At 37.6% G+C, this 12,168-nt stretch overlaps 1 protein-coding gene across 1 annotated transcript in view; it reads right to left on the bottom strand.

The window, feature by feature from the left end:
- Window positions 1-4,354: 4,354 nt before the first annotated feature.
- Window positions 4,355-12,168, bottom strand: part of KPNA3 (karyopherin subunit alpha 3) — a 108,087-nt gene continuing 100,273 nt past the window's right edge. The window contains exons 13-17 of the mRNA XM_032403071.1: window positions 11,315-11,419; window positions 11,146-11,217; window positions 10,834-10,996; window positions 8,866-8,960; window positions 4,355-6,938 (exon numbers count right to left, since the gene is read on the bottom strand). Of these exons, the coding sequence (XP_032258962.1) occupies window positions 6,840-6,938; window positions 8,866-8,960; window positions 10,834-10,996; window positions 11,146-11,217; window positions 11,315-11,419 (534 nt within the window). The 3' untranslated portion in view covers window positions 4,355-6,839. The remainder of the gene's footprint in view (window positions 6,939-8,865; window positions 8,961-10,833; window positions 10,997-11,145; window positions 11,218-11,314; window positions 11,420-12,168) is intronic.

Below are 12,168 nucleotides of genomic sequence, written 5' to 3' on the forward strand. Positions count from 1 at the left end.
ATGGTTGCACAACAATGTGATATTACTTAACACTACTGAACTGTTCGCTTAAAAATGGTTAAGATGGCAAATTTTGTTATGTGTATTTTACCACAATTTAAAAATATGATTTCTGGCACTGAGCACAATTTCAAAAGCTTTCTATCCTGGTTACTCCCTATGTAATACTTTATATAGCATTTAACACCAGATAAGTTATGTTATTTATTTACGCATTTATTGCTAGTCTCTTGCCCTCCCTTTCGGAGCAAAATAAAAACCTAATTAGATTCAATGTCTCCATATTGTGTCCCTGCTCCTCAGTCCTTCCTACTCTAGTTTCCACCCTCGTCTCAGTGATATAAGCTCTCACTATGGTGACTGGTGATGTCCCCAAAGGACATTTCCTGTCCTCACTTTACTTCTCAACAGCACCACTGGGCACTGGAATCTCTTTTCCCTCCATTTGCTGAGGAAACACACAGCATTTACTTTTGACCTCCCTATCTATACCTTCCGATCCCTTTGCAAGTTCATCCTCCACTACATGCCCATTCAATGTTGGAACTCCACAACGCTGTCCTAAGCCCTGTTCTCACTCCAAATGCTGGACCCAGGTAGTTTCATGCTCACCCCCTGCATTAATAACCACCAAAACAGGCAGAGAATTCAAATCTCTAGCCCAGCTCTCCTCTGACCTCCAGACCAGTATTTCCAACTGCCCTACTTGACAGTCATTTAGATGTCTCAACACAACCCAAACTGAACTCATCACTTCTCTTCCCTACATCTGAGTCTTTTCCAGTGTTCCCTATCTTGTGCTTCCACTCATCAGTTACTGCAACCCAGAAACCTATAAATCATCCTTGGTATTTCCCGCTCCTCAAACTCCAGATCTAAGGCATCATCAACTATTTTAGCTACCAAGTATCTCTTGATCCCATCCACTTCATGGACCAAGCTGTTCACCATCTCTTGCCTCCGTGCTTCACACTCACTAATGTGACCTCTAGACATCATTGACCCCAAGTACCTTTCCTGTCCTTACCTTATCAGCCAATGATTGTTATTACACATGATCTTCTATCATCACTCTTGTAGAATGATAATGATGAGTAATAATGATTTCCCATTGCTCTTAGACTGACTTACCAGCTGTGGGGCCTGGCCCCTACCAATCTCTTTAGCCCCTCCCATGTCCCTCGTAATCCTGCTCCCTGTCATTATTTTTGCTCTAGTTATACTTTTTTTTTTTTTTAAGATTTTATTTATTTATTTAACAGAGACAGAGAGAGAGAGCACAAGCAGGGGGAGCAGCAGAGGGAGAGGGAGCAGACTCCCTGCTGAGCAGTGAGCCCGACTCGGGGCTCAATCCCAGGACCCCAGGACCATGACCCGAGCCGAAGGCAGATGCTTAACCCACTGAGCCACCCAGGTGCTCCCCCTATACTTGCTTTCTTTCACTCCCTTTAACTCACCATGGTGCTTCCTACATGATTGAAGACAAGGAAAGGATAGATATAAACAGAATCTGATCTTATTATGAGGAAAACTGGGCTGAAATCCATAATATGGCATTTATAAATTCTTATATTTAGGTTTGAAAGTGTAAATGCCTAACTACTGAGTCAAAGAGAGCTGATGACAAGGGGAGCTGAGGCTGTTACTTGATCACAAGTCTAATTATGATGAGCTGGTAGGATAATTAAAAAACTCTCCTCCACATTAATAGAATTAAGTGTCCAGGTAATGCAATGTTCCTATTCCATTTTACCCAGAAACTAGTCACATCACCCTCTATTCTTGGGGTCTTTGGAATGCATGATGTGACAGGAACCAGTTCCAGGAACGACTTCATACCCAGATGGCTGAAATGCATGGGGTGTCCAGGTTGAGGAAGGCAACTGATAAATGCAGATCTGCCTCTTCTGCTAACTAGGAATAACAAAAAAGTTTATTTATAAAGATGGTCATTTAAGAGCGGTGCCTTTTGTTCAGTATTAAGAAGAGAGTTGGTAACAACTAAAGCTATTCCACAAAGTAGAACAGGCTCACTTAAGAGTGTTTCATCATTGCTTCTCAAACTCTCCAACTCCTGCAGGAATGTTTCCGTAAAATAGCCTGCCTCAAAAATCTGATTTTATCTTTAAAATGTGTCCTTTACTCTGTAACACTTAGGCTTGTATTACCATAAAACTGCTCTACTTATGATCAAGTAAAACTGCTGTCCCATGAAGATGTATTTATCTTGTAGATTTACAGGTTACTTGGCACAAGGCCCCGTTTCTCTTTGGGTACCAGTTTGACAAGAGACTGACTCAAGAAGGTGGATGGCAATTTTGTTAGGGTAGGGAAGAGGAATGTTGCAGAAGTTCCCTGCAGGGAAGATATCGTTTATAGCATGACTCAACCATAGTTCTACTGCTTTTGATAATTTTTAATAAACTTGTAAGTTTCCTGATGGGGCCAATCTCTCACAGTTCTTCAAAGAAGTGCTTTTCAGACTCGGCTGTGATTTTCTGGTCGCACCCCAGCTTTCCCAGAGAACTTAAATATCTCAACTAAAATGTCTGAAAAACACTGCTACAGGGCAGTGTTGTGAAAATTGTGGGCAAGTAACACATTTGCTTGTTTCACACACCTTCTTTTTGTAGCCACAGGATGAATTCAAGAAGGTTAGTAGTTCCCCCATATTCCCATTTCTATCCTAAGTCCTTTGCAGTAGATGGGGCTTAGTACTACCAGGAGTTCCTGCAGATTGGTGATAGGGCTGGCTCTGATTTCTCCTAAAATGGAGAATGAAGAAAAGGCATATTTGTGTCTCCTCTTTTTATCTGATTCATCTGAGCAAAGTCTGGGACTCTTTACACAACAAAGAGGCATGACTTAGGCCAGTGGTTTGCACCCAGGCAAATTTGGCTCCCAGGGGACAGACATTTGGCAATGTCTGGAGACAATTTTTGTTGTCACGATGACTGGGGAATGCAGAGGTACTTAGTGGGCCTAAAGATGCTGCTAAACATCCTACAATGCAACGGACACCCCCCAACACACAAAGAATCAGCCAGCCTAAAATGTCATTATTGCAGGGTTTGAGAAACCCTGATTTAGGTCAAAGTTAGTTGAGGGGTTTCATGGACAACTAAGGAGGCTAAAGGAGGTGAACAGGCTATATTCTCACATCCCTTTCCCCAAACACTTTCTCTTAATACAGTATTGAGCCCTATCTATACACATAGACAGACAGATACACTCCTATCTCTATATAGTACTTTTTGAGAATCATTCTACCACTACTTTTTAGCTTTATGTACAACATGAAGAGTTCCTTTAAAACTTTAGACAAATGAGTGGTGGGTTATATAGAGCACTCCTTGGGTTATATGCCTTAAGACTTAGAGCTTAATGTACAGAAATTATACTTCCTTTCTCCAAATAGATTTAATTGAAATCCCCCGGTTCAACTAGGGTTATGAAAATTCGTAACTATCACTGTAAGACAAATGACATTCATGAATTTTCACTTGCAATAATCCTCTAAAAAGGACAACTCTTCTGAAGGAAATCATGGCAAGATGACATAAAAGTACTACCACATTTATTTACTTATACACACTGACTTCTTTCAAAAATAATTTGAAGTGGCATTATACTAAAGTAAAAATATTTGTATATTCAAAAGTTGTTCCTCTTTTGTCCTTTTAATTAATCCAAGATTTCATTTAGAGCCACAACCTCTATCTCACAGATTACAACTTCCCAGTTTACTTCAATTACTATCTTCCACAGTTACTTGTTCTCAAGGATTAGGCTGTAAAGTTTGATTTTGTTTGTTTCATGAAAGTCATAATCACACCATTTTCTCAAATGGCCCTTCTAAGTCACGGTATTTAAACCTGAGGTAGGCAGGGAGAAGGCCACGTGACGAGGACAACAGCGGGGGCTGGAAGGACGCAGCTACAAGCTGAGGAACCCCCAGCACTGCCAGGCACCCCAGAAGCTGGGAAGAGACAGAGAAGGGTCCTCCCCAGAGCCTCCAGAGAGGGTCCCAGCCCGCACCTTGATTTCCGACTTCTGGCCTCCAGAACTGTGCAACAGTAAGTTCCTACTGTTTTAAGCCACCTGGTTTGCGGTACCGTTATGGCAGCTCAGGAAATTAATAAAGATTTGGGTATTTCTTATTTGTCACAAAATACTCTGAAATCTAGCACTGTTATTGTCCTGGTTTGTTAGAGTGGAAGAGAGAAATTAAAATACAACGAAAGATTAATTCATGATTTGCCTCCTTGTGGCTGATGTCTGAAAAATAGTTCCAAATTTAAATTTAACCACGCAGAAAACAAAACTAAGAAATTAAGAAACTTTTAGAAATAAGTTCTTCAATGTTTTATCGTATTTGATAGCAGCTTTTTTTTTTATTGGTTACAAAACCTAAGCCCATATACAAAATTAGGAACACATTTAGATGCCTCTTTTGAAAGAACGTTTAGTCTTTTTTAACTGAGTTTAAAAAAAATAAAAACAATGCAATTTTTCAACACTGTTCTGAAAACTTAAAAGTGCAGCAATATACTTAGTTTCCTTTGTCTACGAAATGGCGCAATTCCAATTCCAAACTGATAAGGTCACAACAAACTGAATCAAGCAAATGCATACATATGTCTGCACTACTTGATGCTAATGTTCACTTATGTTAGTTCGCACTTAAAACACAAGAGGAAATAGGAATCGGCACAGTAGAGGCCCAATTTAATCTCAATGTGTGCAAAATTTAAAAGGTAACTGTCAGTAAGTAGTATGGAGAGTCCGGAAGAAACTAAACTGGAAGGGGTACAATTCACAATATCGAGAAGATTTGGACTTTAAGGGTTTCACCGAAGTTTGTGACCTTAATTAGCTTTGACTTTGTTATTCCTACTTTTAGTGAACACCACACAATTTCAAAAATTTCAACTACAGTGTCTGAACAGGATGCAGTTACCATATGAAGCTTTAACTCAAAATTTGGATAAAGAAAAAAAGGCACAATGAACTTCAACTCAATTTTATGTGCACAAGAGTTGAAAAATCTGAGCCACCTTAAAGAGAAATTGATTCTAAAATTTATAAAACCTATAAATAATCAGAGGCCAAACCACTATATTAAAACAGATTCTCTAGCAAGTAAAAATCTTGCAGTTTAAACATACGCTTGTATCCATTTTAGATACAAGACAAAACTCACTCTTTAAAGTGGCTCCACCTTGGCAGATACATATATTTGTAATGAATGCACACCTGCTATGTGTTGTTTATCAGTGAAAACACCCCAGCTGATTCACAAAGCTCTGATGGCATCTGTCTCATCTTCATCACAGTAAATACACCCCCCATCGGATACTAAATTAGTTTAGATTTTCTATCCCTTCACATCAATGCATTGGGAAATTATACCCAGTAAACAATAGCAACAAAACCATTTCTGTGACAGCACAAATTATTCAGTTTAAAATTTTTCAAATCCATATTCTTTCACTAATAACTGGGTCAGACAATTTACCAAAAGCAAGGACTTTACATAGTAATACCAGATATTGCAGAATTGCTTAAAGATCACTGCAAATCAGGTTTATGTCAAATAACTGCAGATTATTCCTCTACACAGATCCTTGTCTGAATCTTTTAATATATGAGTATGCCTTTAGAGTAGGATCTGAATTAACTTTCCCAATACTCAAAGAATGAAGTTTTATAACACTTCTAAATAGTTGCTGGTTTGTTGCCAACCACATTATCAAAAGCACTGGTTACTAAGTAAAAAATATTTTAAGACTAAATTACAGTAAACATGAAAGCTCCACAGTTTAAACCCAATATAAATCAACCATATCCAATTATCAATTTAAAACAAAAAAATATTAACTCCTGAAAGCTGAAAGCAAGATTTTTTTTTTTTAAACATCACCAATCGGTACTTTAGACCTTTGTTTTTTGTTGTTGTTTTTTATTTGTTTTTCTCTTTATAGTCAGGGACTCTTGCTTTCAACTTAAACAGAAGTTCAAGTCCATAACAGGTTGCAGCTCAGGTAAAATACCATGCACAGCATTTGATTACTTCAAAACAGCAGGAACACACAGGCTGAAGTGAGTGGTCAAATAGGGCTTGCTGTTCTCAAAAATTAGGTATAATGGCGAAAGCATTACCATCCATAGCTAAAGTTCTTCCTCCAACCCTGGCTTCTGAGGCAGATAATAAACACATCAATTACTGGTAGATGAAGCGCAGTTTTTTTAAAACTTATCTGTTTAATCAATAACCAAGTTTCTTTTTTTAAGTTACTTTTTTTGTGTGTCAGTTCCACCAATGAAAATCATTTGGCTTGTACTTTAAAATCTATTCTTCACATAAAGAATATGAAAATATGTTTGTGGAGGACAATGATGGAGGCTCAGATCAGACTGCACCTCTTTAAAGTCTTCCAACGTGTATATGCATCATACCAAAGTGTCTTGATCCACAGCGCACCATTTTCCAAAGGAATATCAAGTGGACAGCTGACATGCCACCACTATGGAATATTCTAAACTGGAGACTGCAGTTGTCAGCGTGTGGCACCAGGGAACAGGGAAAAATAGGGTAGTTGAGATTGTTAAGGAGAATTCTAAAACAGTTTAGGAAATCATGCATATGCATTTACAGTCCATGTGATAGTAACTTTTGGCAACTGCAAAGTGACTGAGACATGGCTTGCTTTAGAAGCATCAAAACGAAGAGGCATGTGTGTTTTGGAGCCTTTTGTTGTTGTTCTTCTTCTTGTCATTTGGTAGCCATCTGGTGGTGCTTCGTATTGAACTGGGAAAGATGCTGCACTCAACTGAACTTAAAAATTAAATTCTTTTGTTTGAAGGTTGGCTGTTGGGTCAAAATTGTAAGTACCTCCTTGTGTTGCTTCAGGAATGAGGCTAGGATCTTCATCAATCTATAAAAAGCAAAAAAAAAAGTCCTTATTATGTTAAGATACTACATGTTGTGGTATAAGCAGAACTTACTTCTTACGGGAGTTCTATACAAATGTTGTATAATCATTCTGTATGTTTCAATCAATAAAAATATTTAAATCAATAATAATATTAAGAAATTTAACAATTTACTTTTTTTTTTTTTTAAAGATTTTTATTTCTTTATTTGACAGAGAGACACAGCGAGAGAGGGAACACAAGCAGGGGTGAGTGGGAGAGGGAGAAGCAGGCCTCCCGCTGAGCAGGGAGCTTGATGCGGGGCTCGATCCCAGGATCCTGGGATCATGACCTGAGCCGAAGGCAGATGCTTAACGACTGAGCCACCCAGGCGCCCCCGCAATTTACTTTTTTTTTTAAGTTTTTTTTTTTTTTAAGATTTATTTATTTTAGAGAGGGTGCGGGCATGAGAGCCGGAGGAAAGGGCAGAGGGAGAGAAAATCTCCAGCAGACTCCCTGCTGACCCCAGAGCCCAAACTGGGGCTCAATCTCATGACCCTGAATCATAACCTGAGCCAAAATCAAGAGTCTAAGAGTTGGACGCTCAACCGACTGAGCCACCCAGGTGCCCCAAGTAATTTAACAATTTAATTAAACTGAACACACATTTAAAAATTGCTCCAATTTTTTTACCCCCTCCCCCTTCCCTGCCCCATTCTTAAGTTTCTGTATCTGTAGATTTATTTTACCTATCTGAACACACATCATTTCTATAATTACAGTTGACCTTTGAAAAACACCGGGGGCTAGGGGCACCAACCCCTCCCCAGTGCAGAGTCAAAAATCCAAGTATAACTTCTGACTCCCCAAAACTTAACTACGAATAGCCTACTGTTGGCTGGAAGCCTTACAGATAACAAACAGTTGATTTAACATATATTTTGTATGTTATACATATTATATACTGTATTTTTATAATGAAGTAAGCTAGAGAAAAGAAAATGTTACTAAGAAAAACATAAGAAAGAGAAAATACAGTTTTTTGAAAGATTTTAATTTGAGAGAGAGAGAGACAAAGAGAGCATGAGCAGGGGGAGGGACAGACGGACAGAGGGACAAGCAGACTCCCCGCTGAGTGGGGAGCCCCACACAGGGCTCCATCCCAGGACCCTGAGATCATGACCTGACCCGGTCAGATGTTTAACTGACTGAGCCACCCAGGTGCCCCAGAAAATACATTTATAGTACTGTATTTATATATATAAAAAAATCTACCTATAAGTGGACCTGTGCAGTTCAAACACTTGTTCAAAAGTCAACTGTATTATTTCTTCCCATTTAACAGATTACAAATGCAACAAGAACTGTTTTGTTTTTTTTTTTAAGTAATCTCTATGCCCAACGTGGGGCTCAAACTTGCAACCCTGAGATCAAGTCTCATGCTTTACTGACTGAGCCAGCCAGGTGCCCCTCAAACACCCATTTTTGTATTTTTACCTTATAATGATGTTTCAGACACAGTATTTAAAAAAAACTGATTGATGGGGGCGCCTGGGTGGTTCAGTCAGTCGGTTAAGCATCTGCCTTCAGCTCAGGTCATACATGATCCCAGGGTCCTGGGATTGAGCCCTGCATTGGGCTCCCTGCTCAGTGGGGAGCCTGCTTCTCCCTCTCCCTCTGCTCCTCCCCCCTCTTGTGCTCTCTGTGTCAAATAAATAAATAAAATCTTAAAAAAAATAAAAATAAAAAAACCGACTGATGGAAAACAATCATTAATTTTTTAAAATTTAGATTATTAAAAATAACTAGAAAATGCCACCTCAAGAGTATCTGATAGAAATATAGTATAAACTTGTAGTATTAATGATAAAAGGAAAATTCTTAGTTAACTTAGAGTATGTCCAGGTTTTAATGTACATGCAGGCATACCATACTTTAATGTATACTTACATCATCACCAGAGAAATACTGATCTATGATTTCAAATGCTAATTTATATATGTCTTCATTTTCATGTTGCTGTAAAACTTCAATTTTCTCCAAACCTGATAAAAACAAAAAAATCAAATAATCAAGCAGACACAAATAAAAACTGTTCATTCTCACCATGGAAAATCCGAAAGAACTCAGAACACCTTCCTCCCACCACTCCCCAAAGATGACAGTTTTCTTAAAAAAACAGATAAAACTCTGAGCTGCTCTGGTTGGAGGACCAGCATCCCACCAATTTCTTCCTCTCTAGAAACCCTGAGGTACATTTGTATCTGAGGCAGACAGTAAAAAAAAACACCTAAGCACTCCATCTGACAGATGAGGAAGCTGTGGTCCAGAGGGGTAAAGCAATTTACTTCAGGTTGCATGGCAAGTCAGTGACAGAATTCGAACCAAGGCCTCCCAAGAATGTTTTAGTGGAAGCACACTATGTCGTATAGTAATTTTTTTTAACTTTCCCTTTGTTTTCCAAATGTTATTACTTTTATACAACAAGTTTTCAGAAACTTCATGATTAACTGATATAAACAGAAGACAAAGCTTTACATTTTCAAGTAATTTCTTTTAAGAAAACAATCAAATAGGGTGCTTATATCTTATAGCCACCGTGAAATTCGGAAACAATTTTTCAAAACTATAGAATGCCTTCATGTCTATTCCCAATATATTTACTCCATGTATCAGATGCACAAGTCTATAAATTTACATCCTTAACAGTATTCTGCGAAATGTCTTTTTAGCTAGGTTATTCTGAAATAGTTGCATTTTTCTTTATATAGTAATATAAGAACCACAAAAATGGGAATATAAGTGTCAAAGATAATGGATGTAAAGTTCTTTATAAAATTATAAAACACTAAGTAAATGTGTATCCTAATTATAAGTATACCTCCCATAGACCAAAACAACTACACTGATAAAAAGCCAAAGAGTTACAATTCTGCATCTTAAACTCTCTGGGGGTAACTGTTCTATATGGACTACAATGCTAATTTTAAATTATCTCAAAATATCTTCAAACCAGAATAAGAAGTGAATTAATAGTATGAAGATCTACTTCTATGACCATAGATAAAACTCCTTAACATCTCCAGGATAATTTCTTCTTGTTATTGAGAAAGTATTTCTAGTCTGAATATTTTATGATGCTATTGTGTTTGCTTTCTCTTAAAAAATAAATTGGGTAGTATAACTACACATAATAGTCAATAAAATATACAAAATAAAACATGACAATAGAATGAATTAATTTAAGGTTTGGGCAATTTAGTACATATTGAACAGGTACCTTTAAAAATAAAACTTTAAAAAATACTTTTCATATGTCATTACTGGAGAAATAATTAACGTAATATTTCAAATCACAGTTTTCTCATTAAAATTTCAAAGTAACTTCTGTGGCATTAAGTTCAGCATGCAGCTCTAGCAATTGTAAGACTGAAATAAAATACCTAGATGACTCTGAAATCATTAACCTTTTCCAACAATATGGAATAGTATTTCACAAAGTAAGGTCCACACAATCACATGATATTAGGTGTAACATGAAAAAAGTGTTTCACTATCACGGATTCTAAGAAATGCTGGATTAAACAAAGCTTATGTTTCTCTACTGTAGTGGTTCTCGAGCTTTTAATTTGCTCTCACGCACTGTGACTTCAAGAGGAGTGTTTATGTTACCTAAAAAGCAACATAAACCTCTAGGAAGGCACGGAGTGACCTTCACAACCAGTTTTTCCAAAGTATGGACTAATGCTGGCTGGAAAAACCTCCTGGAATGCTAACATAGCAAACAAAGGACAGCAACATACTTTGATGATGGAACAGCAATGTCCCCTGAGAGTTTTCTTCCTAATTAGTTGTCTTTAAGGGAACTATTATTTCAGCATTCCAGTGCTCAACTATTTTTCTTCAATCCACTCTTACCTCCACATTCTTCTATGATTTCAGCTATTGTGCTTGCTTCATCACCAGCCATTATCAGAATGTTTTTCAGACCATCAAGGACCACCTGAACAACTTGAGAATCTTTCACAGACAGTAAATTACAGAATGGTGGTATTACATTCTGCTGTACAAGGTACTCAACCTAGGCAACAAAAGAAACATTTTTATTTATATAATTATCTTTCCCCCAAAAAGAACATAGCACAGGGCTTCTAAACAATCAGCAGCTCCTAAACAAAAGAGTAGTATACTTTGCAGTATTAACAATCCTAATAGTTTCTCCAAACTCACTTGATCTTTTCTGCCACTTATCGTTAAGTTGCTAATTGCCCAAGCAGCTTCTTTTTGTGTTCCAAAATCCCCCTGAAGGTTAAAAAAGAAATAATTATATGAATTCTTTATTCAAAAAATCTTGGTTGTAATATATTAATGTACATGATAAACTCATAATACCACTGACCTTAGCAAGCTGATGAATAATCATAGGAATTAATCCAGCATCTATTACAGCTTGAACTTGTTGCTGGTTGCCTGCCGTTATGTTGGAAAGGAACCACACTGCTTCCTATAATTGATCAAAATACAGGGTACCTTTGTTTGAAAAATTATTTTTAATGCATTTGTATTTTTATTTTAATGTAGTTTACATATACTATAACAACATCACTTGAGTTGCATTAGGGGGAGTGCATCCAAAAAGCAATTAGGTTACACAGAATCTCTCATTTTAAACAAGTTATAAGAAAACTATTATAACCTTAAAGGATTTATAAGTCACAAACCAGGTTCTATTTTAATTTTAGTGTCAAATGTTGTCTCTTCTTCTACAATTAAAAAAGTTAACTGTAAAGTTATTTTGCCATCCAATTGTGGTTAAGATGTTAACAATTGGTAAATCAGTGTTTAGAGTATATGGGTGCTCACTATACTATTCTTGCAAATTTCCCGTAGGTTTGAAAATTTTCAAACTAAAATGCTGAGGGAATATGGGGTGCCTGGGTGGCTTAGTTGGTTAAGTGTCTGACTCCTGATTTGGGCTCAGGTCATGATTTCAGGGTCCTGGGATTGAGCCCCACATTGGGCTCTGCACTCAGTGAGGAGTCTGCTTGGGATTCTCTCTCTCCCTCGCCTCCCCCCCCCACCCCCGCACCACACTCACTCGCGTGTGCTTGCTCTCTCTCTCTAGAATAAAAAATGTTTAAAAAAAATGTTGAGGGAATAAAATGGAGTTTTATTCCACCTCGAGGGTCCCATGATGATCCCAAGTGCAAATAACACAAATGCTCAAGGTGAAAAACCTCTGAGGAGACTAAC

Source organism: Phoca vitulina, unplaced genomic scaffold (assembly GCF_004348235.1).
Source record: "Phoca vitulina isolate PV1807 unplaced genomic scaffold, GSC_HSeal_1.0 scaffold5, whole genome shotgun sequence".
Classification (NCBI taxonomy): domain Eukaryota; kingdom Metazoa; phylum Chordata; class Mammalia; order Carnivora; family Phocidae; genus Phoca; species Phoca vitulina.